The sequence below is a fragment of the Nesoenas mayeri genome (assembly GCF_963082525.1).
Source record: "Nesoenas mayeri genome assembly, chromosome: 12".
Lineage (NCBI taxonomy): Eukaryota > Metazoa > Chordata > Aves > Columbiformes > Columbidae > Nesoenas > Nesoenas mayeri.
The window spans coordinates 18,827,381-18,846,336 of NC_137547.1; the positions used below are offsets into that span (position 1 = coordinate 18,827,381).

General features: G+C 41.6%; 1 protein-coding gene and 1 pseudogene across 3 annotated transcripts; both read right to left on the reverse strand.

The window, feature by feature from the left end:
• Nucleotides 1-599: 599 nt before the first annotated feature.
• PDCD2L (programmed cell death 2 like) lies at nucleotides 600-6,201 on the reverse strand. 2 transcript variants are annotated; one of them, XR_013922718.1, is made up of 7 exons: nucleotides 6,087-6,201; nucleotides 5,845-6,008; nucleotides 5,689-5,755; nucleotides 4,254-4,657; nucleotides 3,053-3,166; nucleotides 1,191-1,426; nucleotides 600-750 (listed from the first exon to the last, which is right to left on the reverse strand). XR_013922718.1 is itself a non-coding variant. In XM_080352208.1 (7 exons), the coding sequence occupies exons 1-7, from the start codon at nucleotides 6,198-6,200 to the stop codon at nucleotides 620-622; spliced, it is 1,143 nt and encodes a 380-aa protein (XP_080208334.1). In that variant the 5' UTR covers nucleotide 6,201; the 3' UTR covers nucleotides 600-619. The 2 variants fall into 2 exon arrangements, 1 of the variants encoding a protein (XP_080208334.1); XM_080352208.1 differs by having other exon boundaries at nucleotides 1,278-1,426.
• A 2,614-nt stretch (nucleotides 6,202-8,815) lies between these two features.
• LOC308045146 (fatty acyl-CoA hydrolase precursor, medium chain-like) lies at nucleotides 8,816-15,356 on the reverse strand (annotated as a pseudogene). The gene is made up of 13 exons: nucleotides 15,284-15,356; nucleotides 14,338-14,542; nucleotides 13,344-13,485; nucleotides 12,782-12,915; nucleotides 12,402-12,555; nucleotides 12,146-12,247; nucleotides 11,752-11,856; nucleotides 11,095-11,274; nucleotides 10,928-11,014; nucleotides 9,816-9,963; nucleotides 9,523-9,654; nucleotides 9,142-9,214; nucleotides 8,816-8,990 (listed from the first exon to the last, which is right to left on the reverse strand). The product of its transcript is annotated as a fatty acyl-CoA hydrolase precursor, medium chain-like (transcript).
• Nucleotides 15,357-18,956: the final 3,600 nt, after the last annotated feature.

Sequence of the window (18,956 nt, forward strand, 5' to 3'; positions counted from 1 at the left end):
CAGGGAAGTCAAGAGAAGAATTCAAACTGGTTTAACTAAAGCAGCACAATTGGCCTGAGAGCGCTAAACTGAGGTAGCAAGGCAGGTGCTGCAGCCACCCCAGCATTCTGTATCTGCCAGAACAAAAGCACCAAGGAAACCCTCCACCTGTTCCCCAACCACGGCAAAGTGACTGTCTGAGCTCATTTAACCATGCAGGTGGAACTTATCCATCATTTCCAATCTGTGATCCAAACAAAGCAGATCTGTTTTTTAAAAATCAAGCTTACATTAAGTTCTTTGCTGCAAAACCTGCATCCTGGTTGGCTGATGAATCCAACAGTGTAACTAACTACAGTAAGACAACCTTTCTCCTTCACTTTCCTCCCCAAGTGTGAAGATTAACTAGAATCAGGCACCAATCTCTACACTTAAATTTCCACGTGTATTCAATGTATGTGAGCTCTCTGTCACCGCTTTGCAGGCATCCTAATGTATACTTCAGTCAGTTATTCTTGGAAATAAGCACCATGAATTTCATTTGTCACCACATCTGAGAAAAATTCTGTTGCATAATTCCACACTTTCACCCGTAGTAAAGAAACCCAACAGACTTTCCATCTATGCAGAGAAATACAATTTATTTAAATAATCTCTGATCTGGGTCTTCTTGTACAAAAATAAATTCTTCAAGAGGGGTTTGATGATCTGTTGGCCAACAGCTTCTCTCACAAGTGTAAACTATAGCAGTTCCAAATTCCACTGAGAGACCTAAAAGCCAAGCAATAAAGGTATGTAAAGGTATGAAAAAAACCAAAATCAGGAGCTCTTGCTCATTACTATACTTCAATCTTCGCCAATTCAGAAAATATTTTTCATGTTCAACCTCCTATGTACATAGCATTTTCTAATTTTCAAGATGTTAAAGCAAGCTAATTCTGAATTTTCAAAGAGTTTAAGTGTCTGCAATCTTATCTGACAATATTTATTATTTTCCAAAGCCTCATTTAAGAGGCAGTAAAGACAAAATACTCCCAAGGTCACAGAATTATCTCTGTGGCTGTTCTAAAAGTTCACTAGTGAGTAAATGGCAACCATAGAGTCTCCATAAACCAGACTTATCTCTTTTGCTTAGTGAATCTATAACGGGAACAGAGTGGATTCTCTACAAGATGATCGCTGCAGTTAAGCACATCAGTGTGTGTGGTTACCGAGAAACAATCCAAATGGCAGTTCCTTAAATTTTACGAAGAAGGTGACTGTTCTAGTATTAATTCAGCTTAGTCAAAGGTCAAGACCTGAGTCGCTCTGGAGCATGGTGACCAGTGCCGGCATCAGTTGAAATTCAAATATTCTGTTGCTTCCACAGTTATCGCAGGCTGGAACCTCTTTGTTAATGTTGGCTGGAGGACTTGTTATAAATAAAGGCTGGCCACCCCAAGAGTATCTAGGAGAAGAAAGAAAGAAAAAAAAAGCAATTATTTCTGTTTTGTATTTAAATTTCAGAGGAAAACTTACATGTTGGTAACAGTGGTTAGGATTCTCTGAAACCTCTGAACTTGCTTGAAATAAAACACATTGTTATGAGCCAGAATCCTTGACTAGGCTTCAGACGAGTCATTAAACAAAGAATAAAGATGAGGAAGGAGAAATACTTGGAAGCTCAACACTTCAAAAATCTTCAGGAAAGAGCTGGATTGAAAGGAGACAAATGCTTTGAATTGAGAACTCCAAAATATGCCGTACCTGACTCAATTAATCAAGCAAACTACACTTTCCTGAAAAGCTGATTCCTAGTCAGTGGCAGTTAAAGACAGTCAACATAGAACAGGTCTCAAACCCACTGTAGTTATGCCACAGAACGCATGTTTTATTTATAAGAGCTATCATGGCTTCACAACTATCAGAAAAACAAGATCGATGGCGGTTTCCACTAAATGCCAAGCAGGGGATTCAGTGCTGAAAGCTCAACAGACACCTGGCAGCCCAGGAGAAATGGGGGTTTAATAGGCACACTCGTGATACCTGTGAAGGGGAAAGGGGGGGCTACATAAAGTTTGTAACTAGTGACAGTCATCGGGATCATCAGAGGTGACAGTTTAGAAGAATGGAAAATTCAAAGAGCATAATACTGCAAAGTGATAAATCCAGTGAAAAAAAGCTGTCTGAAAATGTTACTTGCACTCTACATTAGTACATTTTCTGTATAAACTTTGATAGAGATCTAATGAAAGTTTCTAATGTTTCTTCTGTGTATCCGGCCCCTCAGACTTTACCTCCTCATCAAAAAGGTACCAATTAGTCTGACCTTGTTCTGGAAAGTTGGTAAACAAAGTTCCTGTCACTGCACTGAGACAGCTTGAGCAGATGGGCTGCACTGGGCTCTGGAACAAAGCAGTCAAAAACTGACACTCTGTATGATCCATGAAAACCAGGCGTATTATCTGGTACTATGAATAATTCACGATCTGAACTCTTTGTTATATTTTCATTCCGAATTAACTCCTCTTTTGGGAAAGTGGCCGCTCTGAGGTTAAATCTGCTTTTGTTCTAGCAAAAGCAACACATTTACAAGAACTGAAGACTGCAGGGTCCCAAGAGGCAATCACAGGAAGCAGCAGAAGAACTTGGGCTTTGAAGTGAGTAATTTCTTACTTCAGTAGCATCTCAAGGACTGAGACATTAACAATCAGAACAAGGTTACACAACAGCATGCAGCTGTGTATTGTATTTCCACCTCAAAACTGTCTCGCGCAAACCACTATACCTGGATTTCAGTACGTGCTCAAAGACAGTCTGGGTCTGTTCTCATCAGGTCTCAAGTTGAAGAAAATCTCCCATAGCCAGATTTGGGGTCTCTGATCCTGCTCTGCTTCTCATCTACTTATACTTTGTATAAAAAAGCCCAACCAGGGACTCTAGTCTGACCACAGAGGCATGGAAAGGGCCCTCCTGTAAAGTTTTTTATTAATAAATAAAAACATATATATATTTCCAAAGAAACAGTTTATTTTGATGTACTGGCAATCTCTAAGATCTGTATCTCCCTGTTATAACCAGATGATCAACATACCTCAGAATCTGTTCATGACACACAGATATTCTTTTCATAAATTTGTGGAACGTGTGGTCCCTGCTTTTGACCTGACTCTTCTCATATTTTTCATTATCACCCTCATTGGCAAAACTATAAGAAAACAAGAAAAGAAACACAATTTCCAGTAAGGTTTTCAGTATGATAGGCATGCTTTAAAAAAGCAATAGTTACTATACACTCACATTGATTTATACTAAGTACACTGCAAAAACTATACAACTTAAATTAAGAGGCAATTCCTGTTAGAAGTTGCAAGTGAACATTTTGCTTCTAGTTCTTCAGTTTCTGGTGGCTTACAATTAGTAACCGTGTTTCAAACTAGCACAGGAGATTCAAATCCATCAAATAGCTGCTTATTCCTTAAAAAAAAAAAACCCATACCTTTAGTAACTTCTCAGAACTTTTCCTAATTTTTAAATTACAATGTTGTCTTTTAAAATTTTGAATGAAGTGTAAAGTTCTGATTCTATAAAGGTCAACAAAACTCAACAAGACCACCGCTAATGAAAGAAAAGGTTGCAGATTCTGCAATTGACAGTAGTTTTAGTTATGAAAAAATTCAATGTTGTCCACAATTCAGAAGAAGTCCCTGTATATGTTAACATAATCAAAAGAGAAATGGTCTGGATACAAGTGCTCACTATGATCACCTAAATTCATACTGAAAATATTTTCAGTAACTACGCTGAAAAGTTGTTTTTCAGAAAACCTTTATGAAATCTTTGGGAGTCTTACCATGATCCCAGTCTCTAGCCAAAATCCTTAAGTACCTAAACTCTTAAAAATGCAACTGGAATACAAGAAAACCTTTAGCTTTGTAAAGAAGAAAAAAAAAGACTCGAATGTCACCATATACACTCATGCCATTTAGCATAAGATATTGGTTAAACCACACTGGTTTGGTTTCAGAGATTGATGGGCCACTGTTCTTTCTGGAGCCCAAGCACATTCCAGCCACTCAGAAATAGATACATCTCTGAATAACTCAAAATTTGACAGAACTGGGTGCATTGTTATGTTCTTCCAGCAAAGTACTACACATCAATGACTCCTGAAGGAGCCAGTTACAAACAAAAAGCATTCAGATTTAGCAAGAGTCAGATTTAGATGACCAGTCAGCATACAGGAAACTACGTAATCTCTTCAGTTTCAGCACGAAATCCAGACCTGTTCTCACCTTTCTGACATCAGCTGTTGCAAATCAACACCCTCTCTCTGCTGATACTCCTTCAACAGCTGATCTGCATGCTCTGTATCAAGGCAACCAGTGTAGTCTTCTTCATCCACAACACTAATGTAAAAGGGCTGGAACACGGGAGCTGAACTAGATGTTTCCGTTACCATTCCCTCACTGGCTGGAGGATGGGTGTGCAGGGAACCTGACGTGTCCATGGCTTCAGACAAGCGAAGCTGCTGGAACTGGGATGCACACTCCACCTCTCTGGACGAGGAGCTGCTCACAGCTTCATTCAAGCCCAGCAGCTGAAGGGAAGAGCACGCAGGAGATTCTGCTCCATCACAGACTCCCCAGTCATCTGCTTCATCGCACCAATCCTTTGCAGTAAAGTTTGATTCTTGTTTCTGAGAATGAAAGCGGAAAAAATAAAAGGAAAAAGCACGCTGTGAGGATCTGCCACCCCAATGCACTTCAAATACAGTTTCCTAACAGATAAGAAACTAATGCTTAGCGTTGTTTCACCAACTCTCTTTACAGTGGTTGTTACCAGCTTACCCATGTTCATTTTTCACAGTAGCACAGTTATGGCAAAAAGCATCTTTCACTGGAGACACAGAACAAGAATTCACGGGCTTTTTGCACGGTCATTGTACATGGTGCTGCTGTACCCCAGCTGCTGGCACGACCACTGACAGGTTGTTTGGGCACATTTATCTGAAGCAGTTACTGCACCATAGGTAGGCTCAATGGGCAGAATACGGAGGAAAATAACAACAGTAATGACAATACCATCATTTTGTCAGAGTACAAGCTCATTTACCACAGACTAAAATTGCAAACGGACCAGCTGAATAAGCACTTTCTGCCTGTCACCACTACTTTGATAGCCATCTTCCTCTTTCAGTCTTCTTAAGCCAACATGCAGTTTTACTTCAAAGCAAAAATACCAGAAGATTATTAACCGTAACTGAGTCAGATTAATTGAAATCAATGATAAAATAAAAAAAAAAAACCACCTATTTAAGTTAGAAAATAAGTAAAACATCTTAAAGACCCAAACCTAAACAGTATAGCATAATCATTTAAAGTTGAAAAAGAATGTTTAGGTAGCTCAAGTAATTAAATATCAGTTTTGACCACACAGTGGGACTGCAATCTCTGTTTTAAAGCAAGCCTGACGTAGAACACAAACATGTAGTTAACCTTCTCTTAAATAACTTGTAGTACTCACGGTGCCAAACATTCCACGACCATGACTTCTCCACACGACTCAAAACCAGCACCTAGCACAGCTTCTTGAGAACGGCCGTGGTCACCTACACAAGTATCTACAAGTGCAAATCTCACCCAACTCAACTGCATTATTTTAAAACCTCCGCAATCCCACGCACCAAAACGAAGGTAAGAGCCCAGGAAGGCAGTTTGCTCGCTGTACCTGTTTCACGCCGCAGTCTTGCGTTTCCTGTTGTGCCTGCAAGCACTGGGAGCGCAGCACCTTCCAGCTGTGACAGCCGTGGGGAAGCGGGGACAGGTGAGGCACAGCACAGCGCCCGCGGGCGCTCCCGCCAGGACCCCCGCGCCCCGCGCTCACCTGCGGGGCTCTCCCCAGCAGCCCTTCCCGGCGCAGGCGAACACGTTGGCCAGGCGGTGGAAGGGGGACCCGTCCAGCGGGCAGTACACCTGCACCAGGTGCGCCAGCGCCCGCCCGCACAGCCCGCAGCGCGGACAGCCCGGCCGCACCGCGGGCACCCGGTCCTGAAAGAACAACAGCACCACACCGCTGGAGCGGCTCCGAGGGCCCCGCCACCCTCCCCCCGCCAGCCTCCGCCGTACCGCGGAGCCGCCCAGCTTGTTGGTGGCCCAGGGGGGGCCCTGCCCGCCCCCCCGGCACAGACCCGCCATGGCAGCGTCGCGCAGCCCCAGCAGCACGGGCGGCCCGGCCGCCATGGCAGCGCCACCCCCACCGCGCTACGGCGGCCGCCAGCGGACACACCACACCCAGCCCCGGTCGCTGCTGGGCACGCGCGGGCCCGCGGAGCCACATGTGCGCGGCCCGGGAGGCGGGCGGGCGGGAGGACCCGGGGGAGCCGCTCGAGTCACAGAGTCACAGAATGTCAGGGGTTGAAGGGCCCTGGAAAGCTCATCCAGTGCAATCCCCCCATGGAGCAGGAACACCCAGATGAGGTTACACAGGAAGGTGTCCAGGCGGGTTGGAATGTCTGCACAGAAGGAGACTCCACAACCCCCCTGGGCAGCCTGTTCCAGGCTTTGCCACCCTCACTGGGAAGAAGTTTCTTCTCAAATTTAAATGAAACCTCCTGTGTTCCAGTTTGAACCCATTACCCCTTGTCTTATCATTGGTTGTCACCGAGAAGAGCCTGGCTCCATCCTCCTGACACTCACCCTTTAGATATCTGTAAACATGAATGAGGTCACCCTTCAGTGTCCTCTTCTCCAGCTCCAGAGCCCCAGCTCCCGCAGCCTTTCCTCACACGGGAGATGCTCCTCTCCCTTCAGCATCTTTGTGACTTGTGCTGCTCTGTTTGGGAACCAGTTGGGAACCAACAACGGCCACACAGCGACTCTGCACCGATGTGGGGCCAGAAGTGTTAGTACCTTAGTATGATCAACTAAATATACTGCTAAGAATTTCTTCAAATATAAAAATGACTTAACAACAACCAAACCATCAGTGTATTATCAGCATTTTTCTACTTCAGAATCCAAATCACAGCACTGTATCAGCTACTAGGAAGAAAATGATCCCAGCCCAAACCAGGAAAAGTGCCCAGAGCACACACTGGTATTTAATGTATATGCACTTTTACCTTGTGTCAAACTGGGTGTCTGTACCCAGTAACCATTAGTAGTAAAGCTATAAAATAAAATGCACTTTGGAGCACAATGTAGGAATCTGCCACTTAAAGGTAACCTACATGGTGTGGTCCCAGTATTATTCCTTTCTCAGCTGTTTCAGATCATACCAGTTTTTATATTTGGACTTTCAAAGCACACAGATGGACAGAATGCTGCTTCTTACACAGTCTGAAAACACTTTGTTGTCACATGTGCCTAATAAAATAATGGGCTTCACTTTTCCACAGAACTTATACCTATGATCATGTGTTCACAAACACATGGGATTTTTTCTGTCTTGTTTGAGGTATTGGTTTCTGGACATACAGGAACAGAAACACTAATTCAACAAGCAAACCAATAATGGATTTATAGGCTCCTTCAGATCAAAACAGAGGAAGGAATAAAATGCCCAGTGTGCCCCATATGCTACATTAAGAAATGTGTGACAGAACTAGCAGGATTGTTGAACACTGTTGCTACAATTAACTGTTGCTACAATTAGCCGTTCCTTAATGATGCGTTTTTGCAAGTAATGGTAACAACGAGTGTTTTTTGCAAGTTATAAAAAATAAGCACAAAGCGGAAAGCCAGGCAGAGGCTCAGTATAGATCCCACTGTTTGAGGTCCACTCATGTGTGAAAGCCCCGGTGAGCCCTGAAGTGAGGAGGAGGGGGAAGAGGAAAAAGAAGAAAAAAGAAGGAGGAGAAGAAGAAGAGGAAGAAGATGACGACATCCTCAGGACATCAACACCCACAGGCAGGAACTGTGACAGCCCCTCTGGGAAGAGCTGCCACAGATGGTGAGATGCTGCAGGAGGCGAGAGGGGCAGCTCAACACCAGCAAGGGGGCAGTTAGAGCTTATTTATTGGTGTTTGCTTATTGTTACAAGTACACTTCTAATAGATTATTGGGGGCTTACATTGTGTGTTCCTTTATGCAAGTGAATCTTGCTTGTCACATAACTTTGCAAAAAGCCGAACCCACTACTTGTGCGCCCTGACGCTGGAAAATTCACATCTGAATTCAACCCTTTGGGTTGAAGAAAGAAACTGGGCACATTTCTGGCTTATTGGATATGATCTAACCTCTTGGAATTAGCCTGTGTCTGTTAAGTGAAACTGAAGGAAGCTCTAAAAAGTCAAAGCAAAGTTTATTTATAACAGCTGACAAAACAACAAAACAAGTAGAAATCTTCTGTCCTCATTTGTGAGATGTCAAGCCGATCTCACAGAGGGTTTTTGGTGGATGCTCTGCTCCCTACAAGCTATTTCCAATTAAAGAAAGTGGAAAGACCTCATAAAAATAACACCTGGCCATTCACTTCTGAAGGAAGAGGGGAATAAGCATATAGCATCTTATGACACATCTGATACTTTTCTGTATGGATAATTTGTTACAGATTTCAATAGATTGGCCAATTCCCACCTCATTCCCCCCTCTCACAGGAGCATTATTCAGTTTTGATATCCACTGAGTAGATACCATGGTCTCTTTCAGCCTAAAAGATTATTTTCTCCTTGCTTCATTAAATAGTGATTCTTAGTCCTGCAAACACTCCAAATTTCCCTTGATTCTCTCCTTCCACTGTGACCATGACATAATAAGGACTCAGAAGGTGATTATTAAACTCTGCATCCTGACAAAATAATTTTTTTTTTTACTTTACTTTGAGATTTAAAAGCAAACTGTACCTTCCACGACTCTTATAAATCACTGTGTTCCCTCCTTTCATCCACAATTTCTTTTAAGAGCTGTGTCCAAAACAACATTTTTCCTTCTTTCAGTTTCTTTGATGCCTTTTGCATGAGGTCTATTTCCAAGTATCCTTCATCCAGATCGTACTGAGGCCAATGGACCAATCCTTCTCCGTTGGGATTTCTGGAAATAAGGTAATGAACAGTTAGCTTTTCATTTACCTGTCACTTGTGCTCTGACTGCCAAATTCTTAGGAACCAGCATGTAAGTATTGCTGTTATGGTTCAGGTGGCACAGACAAAACTTGAGCTGTAATTAGCATTGCAATTCTCACCCATTTCTAGCAAAGTTAGTCCAGTATCTCATAACATTTCTGCTAAGCTTATTTTCTTCTTCTGTAGCATTCCCTGCAAAGTGAGACATAATATGGCAACGTTAAAAACTAAATAATCAAAAAAGAAGCAGCTCTATCAATTCCAATAGACTGTAATCGGTTCTATTTGTCCCTCTGAGCTACGGGAGTTTTAGCCACCAGAGCTCTAGGAGAGAAGTGCAGATGGATGATTTCATGGAAAGTAACTACTGCTAAAGACAGAAAATGCTTATGTTGATTTCAGTGATTCTAAGAAAGTCTATTCTAAAAGCCATTCCTGTAAGTAAAATTAATAATAAGGATGTTTTAAAAGGACCACTTTAGTAAGCATGGATACATTACCAGCTAAGAATGGCTTTCCAAACACAAAGGCAATCTCAGCTGTATGATCTGCTTTTACAAACTCTGGTACAACCCCTGTCGCTGAACTGGGTCGATGCTGAAACTCATAAAAGTAGACTGGGTTGCCAGCATCTGGTAGAAAATGTACAGAAGAGTGTTAGTTTGAGAGCTGAAACTACCTGCCGTCAAAGAGGATAAACTTTGATTACAAGCTATTTTGATAAAATGAAAACACAAGCCGTGTCCATAATCACACCTCAGGTGGAACTCTACATTTCTTCTAAGAGACTCACCTCTGTGGTATCTGGCCACTTAAGTGGATGGAAAAACAAAGCAAGCATCTGCTACTGCATCAAGAAAACCATCTCGCACCTGAATACGATTTGCTGCATTCCCTATGTATTCATTGTATACTCGATCAACAACTTCAGAAGTAACATCCTGAAATGAACAACAAAAATATAACAGTGATGAATATTATCAAGAGTAACAGCACTGAGTGTGTCACCTGCACATCCCTGGCTAAATAAACCCCAACCATTACCTTCTTTCACAAACATCCTCAGCTGTGCAGAATGTGGCTCAGAGCTCAGAATGGGGAATTACATGAGTGACTGGATAGAAATGTTCTTATGGAAAAAGGGGTTTGCAACAACTAAAGATCAAACTTCTTTAAATAAACATCAGTCAGTGATTCTGATACATAGATATGGCAGTCTGTTCTCACTACTGTGGAAATAACCCTCGTAAGAGAAAAGGAATCCCGTTGGATTTCATAAAATTCACTTGTTTGTAGAAGGCCATAATTTTTGTCCTTTCAGAACAAACTGTGTCTCTGCATTTCTAGGTTCATGATGGATGTCTGTGACACTGAATGATCCCTTACAAATGCTGGCCATGCTCATGAAGTCCTTTATTCTTCCATAAGGAACCAGAAGGCTAAGAGGTTTGTAAATTACAGTGAAGCAAAACCTCCAGACAGCTAAACATGGGTCTCTCAGTGCCATCTTAAACATCTCACGTTCTCCTGTCTGGATACCTACTGCTTCAGAACAGCATGTTCTACAGGGCTTGTGTCACACCTGCTGGTACCATGCATGCCTTGGATAACCTAGGGAATCTAAAATGTCACAAGACATCTGTGTTTAGGTACCTGAATCACTCCCAGATTTCCACAGAACTCGTTTTAAGGTAGAAGGGCATTTAAGATAGAAATTTAAAGTGTATTTTCAGTCATTAGTGGCAACAGGGACACAGTATCTGCTGCCTGATACTGGCCTGCAGTAGGAAGCTGTCAAACGGAATCAAGTTTACCTCTAAAATATACCCCATATATAGAATACACAAACATAGAACCAGAGCAGTGAAAAAGCAGCACTGGGTTGTTCTGAAAATGGTCTTTTACCTTAATACTCGTTGCTAAGAGGCCCTGTAAAAGTTCACGTGCAACATCTTCATCCAGACCATCTGCATAAGCAGGAACTTGCATTAACTGCATGATACAGAGAATCATATTTATTAGAAAGACATTAACAAAATGATATATTAATATTGACATTATAAATCTCTCACCTTAGGAAGCAGCCATCCAAATTCATAGTTATTTATTCCTATTATATATGGGACTGGATTGATCCGTTTTTCAGATAGTAGTTGCTGGGGACTCTTTGGAAGAAATACCCCATCTGCACTTGTTCTGATGTACGGGGGAGCCTGGAGGGAAAAACAAACAAACAAACAAACACCAGCTTCCTTGGCACAGAAATTTTGACTCCAGAAAGAATTTTCAGATTTTTACTGTAGTTCCAAAGCAAAACAAAAAGCAGCAAGAAAAAAGATAGGAAGAAACATATTCAAGCATCACTACGTTTTCTCTACAGATTTTCTACACCAGGCAGAAGATTCTGTGACGATCAGCATTATATTTTTAATGTGTGGGAAACACGGGTGATGATGTTCAATTTACATATCTTCTTAATTAGTTCAATGCTATTATCATTTATGAAGCAGTAGTGGAAAAACTAACTTCTGTGTTGAAACTGGAGAGGAACATAGAAGCCAGCACTGTGACAGGAATTTTAAAGTAGAATATAATATATTATACTAATTAATTTTCAGGTGCTCCAGGAGACACTGTGACATGTACACAAACTTTTCCTTCCCCTGGCATGCTCTGTTAGGATTAAATTAGAAAAGTCATTTAAACGCAGTAAGTATAGTTTCACCTACCAGTTTTTGTGCTATTTGTAGTATCTCTTCTTCTGTTTTTTCCCTTAAGCATTCAACGATTGCAGCTGAACTGGGTTTTTCACAGTCAGAGGCAGCAGCAATTCTCTGAAATCAAGGAAAACACTCACTTTTCATCTGCTCCCTATAGAAGACTTCTTCTCTGCCTTCATTCTTCGCTTCCTTACTCTTTTGCTTTCAGACTTGTCTGAATACTTGAGTATTTGAAAAGCAAAACATAATTAAACATATAATTTGCACAAAGAAATTATTTAATAACTGTGGTTCTAGTTTCACAAGAAAAAAGAAAAAGCACTGCTTCTATGTTTTGGGATAAACTGTACAAGACATGCAAAACTGAGAGGAAAAATTATCAAAATTACCACAAAATACTCACTTTTGCTTCCTCTTCAGGCTGGTCAGTGAACAAAAGCCTGCTTGCAGTACCGCTCTCTGAAATGGCTTTATGGAACAAACCCTTTGCCAAGGGAGATAAGATCTATAACAAAGCAAGAACAAGCATGACAAGCATTCTGTTCTGACCACTGACTTAGCATTCACATCAGGCTGCAAGCATTGCAAGCATCATTAACATGTGTGGTGGTATTTTTTTTCCCTTAAGTAATTCAAATTCATTATTACTGTGAACTTACAAGAGCAGAAACACTGATTCCTCCTGCAGATTCTCCAGCGATAGTGACGGACCCTGGATCTCCTCCAAAATATCTGATATTTTCCTGAATCCACTGAAGAGCTGCTACTTGATCCAAATAGCCCCAGTTACCTGGCGCGTGCTTATCACCAGTGCTGCAGAGAATAGATTTGTTTCAATGCTCAGTGCAAGAAAAAAGGCAGAGAAAAAAATAATCTGTGCTATAAGAAATCAGCTGTAAATTGTTCCCAACTGTTGCATATGTAATTAAGAAACATATAGTCTCTTTGCATAAGCAAGTGTCCTGCACGTCTCATCACCAAGGCTCTGCACACATCATTGTGGAAATCACTGAGCAAAAACTGAGATAAAATATCTTACCTAAAATATCCAAGAATACCTAATCTGTACTGAATTGTTACCACCACCACATTGTCAAAGGCCGCTAATGCTGAACCATCATAGGATGAACCTGTTCCGAAAAATAATCCACCTCCATGGATCCACACAAAGACCTGGGAAGACAAAACCAGAGACAACCCAGCACGGATAAGAGCTCCCAGTGATAAAAATTAAATATAAACCAAAATACCTTATTTTGTGCTGTTTCACTCCTGACTCTTTCAGATTACATTTCACAAGTCGTAGAAGTCTTTCAAATATGAGGCCTGCAGTCTCCCAAAATGGCATTGGTTTAAATACTTATATTATACCAGTGCCCTATGACAGATTATTTAGAGGAAATCAAACATTACCTACTAAAATGGCAATACAATTTAACTGAAAAATAGGATTTTGTGTATCTTTTAAACCTGAGCAAATATTTACTGGGGCAAAGTATTTAACGCGATCATCAAACTGCAGCTGTAAGTCTGCAGATAGTACAGCTTCTAGGTTTACTGTACAATAACTGTGCTAGAGGTTTTATAATAGTTTTGCTTACAGGCAGCTCCTGTTTTTCTGTAGCAACGGGTGTATACACGTTTAGGTATAAGCAATCTTCAGCCATTTGGAGACGAACTTTCTCTTTTCTATTAGTAATAATATCTGAAAACGAATCTCCTGTTGCTTTATCCTGTAGACACCTGAATAAATAAAAAAATAACAAGTAACAGAGATAACTAAAAACCTCAAAGCTATGAAGTGTAGCTTTTTTGTACTACCACAATAAAGTGCTAACCAGAAACCAGTCTCTAGTACATTTCCAGATTGTTTGCAACAGAAAACATAAATTTTTTTAACCTTTAGTATGTTTTATTCCTTTGAGTTCACATTAAGGAGATTTGTAAAAATGAATCACAATCTATGGCAGTACACAGTGACATGCAGATATAACATTGTGTGTTTTGAAATATTACAGAAATATACCTGCAAATACCTGTGGCTATAAATTCCTTCAATGAAAATGCAAGTTAACTATTTTGCATCTTCAATGGCTTTTTGTATTGTAATGGTGGTTCTCAGGCTTGAGACACTAAACAAGGGCAGTAGCACAAATGCAGTAGATATTTACAACATAGACTAGAAATGCTCTGCAGTGCTTATGTGTCCTGTGAAGCATGTGACTCATTCTGCAATTTTTTCTTCTAACATTTTATTAAAAAAATTCCTCAGCTTCTTTCTCTTTCTGCTCCAAAGCTACACAGCTCTTATACATTGCTAAGCAATGACCAAACGCTCCAATACATGAACATCATTAGCAAAGTGCTGGTCCACATTAGTTTGTCACTAATACCCATCAGATAAGAGCTTTTCATAAAAAGAGCAGCTTATAGAGGTATCTTTAGGAATGCATTCATTGTAACAGTCACAGGTGGCAACGAGGTGGCAGCAAGGAAAGTATCTTTGTGGCTTGTGATTGCCCTACACATCAGTGTCCTGGACTTGCGTACCATGTACGAGTCTTACAAAGATCCCTGGCTGTGTTGTTGTCTTACATTGGTGGGTAAGAAGTGGCATCTCTGACTCCTTTCCACGGCTCAGGTGGCTGGGGTTCAGAAAACCTCAGTGGCCCAACTGGCGGCTTAGCAAAAGGAAGCCCCAGGAAGACATTCACACTCCTCTCGGCTGCGTCCACTTGGAAGCGGTACCCTCGGACTCTCCCGTATTTGGTCTCCACTTCTGGTTGCTCTGCATTGTGTCCTGGGGGACGTGAGCACAAAATAATTGGTCTATTTGTAAGTAATTCCAGATTTCTAAGAGCTTTATCTTCTTAAATATACACCTTTTGTTTCAACAAACTCAAATCAGTATTGCTGACATCATTTCAGCCTTCATTCTGATTGTTTTCCATGTATAAACTCCCTCAGGTATATCAGATGAATTGTCTTACTATCCACACACATCAGTAATTGCATGTAGATCTTAACTCTTTTTGATCCATGTTGTTAGTTAAAAGTCCAATCAGGTGCTCTCATTAAGAAAAGGCATTTTCTTTTGAAGAAAAGATCTGTGAATATACAAAACACGTTCCAGACCCTTGACAGCATGTGCAGCCGAGAGAAAAAGCTTCTAACATACCTGAAAATGCTCTGCCATATACAAATACTGTTAGCATTTAGGTAACATTTGTTTTAAGACTGGTGTGAAAGTTCTCTATATCAAATTACGGACGTGGTGCAGTGGTCTGCGCTGCCCCAGCAGACAAGATGATGGGACAGGAAGCTGATTTCTCTATTTGCAAAATCAGTCAAGTAAGACAAATGAGTGAAAGCAGATCACAAAAAGAAATTGAGAAATGTTTGCTCTTCAGACGTAATTTCCATTCAGCAAGGTTCTTTGCCCAGCTCCTCCGATACAGCTGGGGTTCCCATAGGTGAACAAGCTGCCACGGGCTCTATTTCCTTACAGAAGGCAATAGGTAAAATCCCTTCCCAAGCTCACCGGTAGCTACAAGCGCCGTGACCCCAACAGTCAGAATCAGCGACAGCAGCAACGCGTCCTTTCCAGTTGCCATTTTCAAGCCAGTCACATATTTACCCCCGCAGCCTGTTGCCTTATATACCCTGTTACATGTACGTGTTACGCAAGGCAACCGCTGATTAGCAATAGCAATACTCAAGCTGTGAGCCAACCGAGCGGGGCAGCCGGAGCAGCTGCCCGGCCCATGAGCCACTGTAAAATGCTCTGAAAAGAGTTTTCATTGTGACAGGATATTCGTCCTGCTGCTGGAACACCACCCACTTCACAACGGTGTCAGGGTTTCCTCACACTACACAGTCAAGAGACCAGGAAGGGAACTCCACTTTTACCTTATCACACCTGTTTACTTTGTTTTGGTATTAACGACTCAAGGTAAGGAACACACCATATAGCCACCAAGAGCCACCCCCAAACAATACTCCTGAAAAATGTGCTTTGGCCGAAGAAAACGTTGAGGGATTTTTCTTCTTACAACACAATATTTGCTGACAAAAACACTACCAGAAAAATCTCACTTTTCCTGCAAGGTGGATGCTGCTCCACCTGCCATCAGTCCTGCGTGTTCAGGGATGTTTGCTTGGTAGCTAATACAAGAGTTAGAGAGTTTCTCAACACTAACGAGATGATTCCTCAGCTTTTGTAGCATGGGAACGATATTAAGGTATTTGGGTGGGAACTGTACATTTGATACCTCTGAAAATCAGGACGTTTGTGGGCTTCTGTGTGAACTCACATCTATCGATGTTGCATGACATGAAAAAGAGGGAAGAGAGAGCTGAAGAGAAATAAAAGAGATTTTCTGCCATTAGAGTTAGGGTTTGGGCTCGTGTAACTAAGGACTTGTGTTAGCTCTACATGAACTTTGGGCTTTGCCTCTTTTTTTTGGCAAGGCTCAGTAGCTCTTGCCCCAGAAAGTCTGTTTTGCAATTTTATAATGTATCACAAGAATCCTCAGATGTCAAAGACAGCACAGATTAATTTACTGCTTGCACCTTTTTTTTCACCTGAGTGGGCCATAAAGACCTAGAGTCATGAAATTAGTTCAGCACACATAGTATGCAGCTAGTACCCCTGTGCACTAGGACTGTGCTTGTGACCTTTACTCCAACCTCCCTCAGTGTACCTGCACAGGTGTGCTTTACAGCCCTTGCAGGTAACCCCAGTCAACGTTAACCTGGGCTGCTCAGGGAGCAAAGTGTTGGCAGGTGGCCTCAGGTGTACACAGTCAGTGCACACTGATTATCTCAGGCATTTTCTCTGGTCACCAGGAGGCTCCTGCCCTCTGTACAGAGCTGCGAGTTGCAGCACTACGCTGTAATCAATGCCAATGTACTGTTCCCAGTGTATGGCTGGTGCACAGTACACATTGGCAAAGGGGATAACATGGCAAGTTTGCGCTTCAAACAAGATAATGGGGACGATAACTTCATTGTAGAATTTTTATGGCTGCATAGACGCAGAGATGTTCACTGGGAGACATTTTCTTGTTTTCTGTTTTTTTTCTCCACGCAGTGTGGAACAGCGAGAATCCCTGCTTGTGTCGCAGCTTCCATCCCATGGGCACACACACCTCAGCTCACTTGTGACCTGCAACCTGCAGGAGTCCTTTGCCACAAAACCAAACGCTGGGCACTCTGCTTGCTGCTCTCTCCTTTTGCTGAAAAAAACTTTAATTCTCTCCATCAGCAATTTATTTTCTATATCCCGATCTTCACTCATTTTACTACACTCTGTCCTTTCCTATTTGCTTTTCCTTTATTTTTCCCCTTCATTTACTCTTCTATTTTCCAAGCCTTACTCTTCAATCTTCCTTTGTTCTACTCACTACTTGTCTTTCAAATACACGATTTGCAAAATCTCTCAGCCCATGTTCCATCCAGAATCCCAAAGAAGCAGCCGCTCTGAAAATGTTACCAGTGCAAAACAGTTTCTGCCAACTCTGCCAATCTTAGTTAAAAGAAGAAAATATACAAATGGGATCTGAGATCCCTACAGCCTTGCCTGTAGATACTTGGTACGGATCCACAAGCATGACCTATACGTGGAAACCCTTACTCTAGCGAAATAGACAAACTTGTGGAATCTGTGTTACATATCTGGTAAGTGGAATTCTTGAATCCCGTCTGGCATTTAATTTTAAGAGAGAACATCTCTTTGGTATTGAATTTTAAGAGAGAACATATGGCAGCTTACTCTCAATCAGTGAATAATGCAGAAGTCAGGGACCAATGAAAAATAATCCTGCAACAAGATTATATATGCCTCTTTATACTTCAATGCACTGTTACCTTTCTTGATTTCAGTAGCTGAAAAATAGACACAAGTATCATGTTTATGGCCCATAATTGCATAAGAGCTCACAATTAGATTTTACCTCAAGTGTGTATGGTAGTAATGTTGAAAGTCTGCATTTAAAACAGGCTCAGTTTGTGTTTTTATTCAGCCTCTGGTGAGTATTCAATGAAGCTGGAAAGCACAGAACTTAGATCTAGAGTTTATAAAGCTTTGTCACATGGCAATCTCACATTGAGATGTCTCTGGGATGGGACTGAGTTTCACAGCTCTCACCCCTAAATAGACAGGAGTAAAATCTTTTGACATTTTCCACTATGATTTATTTGTAGCACTGTGCCTGTGTGTAAGAATCGGTTCCACTGCCCTTCACTGCATGCACTTACAACATAAGCATATATTCTGTTAAGATACAGACAATGCTGCCTCTTTTAAAGGGAATGGTACAGGAACTAAGTAAAACTCTATCTGCAATGAAAATCTATCAAGGCTATTTTGAGACTATATTCCCATCACAAAACATGTTAGCTAAAACAAAGGAGAAGGGACAGATTCTCAACAGGAATTCCTACTTATCAAAACAGCAGCTGTGCTAACAGCCTAACCCGACCTCCCACGGCAACAGAATTTGCGCACAAAGATGTAGGAAATCCCACCCCGTTTCTTCCAATAAAGTAATTCACAAAGAAGCGATAGCTTGGTAGTTGCTGTAGTACATTATTAGCTATGAACAATCTTGAATTCTTCCAGAGGTACAGCAGGGAGATGACAAAAAGGGGGAACGAGATGTCCAGTGCCCTGTGGGATCTGTGGAGCTGCATAATGGTGCTGTGAGCAGTATGGTCAATATGGCTGGGATAGCTGGAGCGGCCTGGGAGCCAGATATAGGAAACAACTGACATAGCAGAGAAAGAAGTTCTGGACAACACTGAAGTGTTCAAGGCTTGTTTTTGGCAGTCCAAGTGCATATCAGCCGGTAAGGGCACTGGAATAATTCTGGTACAACCAAATGTCTCTTCAGTGCTAGTACTGAAGGGATGTGACCCAGTGCAAACGGAGTATCTGGAACTGTGATGGCACAGAGAACAGCCCGGGGCACAGCACCAAGCACCACAGAAAAGAGAAAGTGTGAAAACGTTACCAACGTTGATCCTTCTAAGGGAGTTAGTGATAAATGTGAAAGGAAAAAAAGTGTGGGTAGTGTAGACCATTTTTCCCCCTTGTAACATTTGAGAGAAGTCTTAATTCTAGTACTACTGTTACAGATTATGTATCACAACGGTCAGAAATATACTATCTCAAGCTGACTTGCAAAGCAAAACATTCTTTAGTTTCTTTTTTT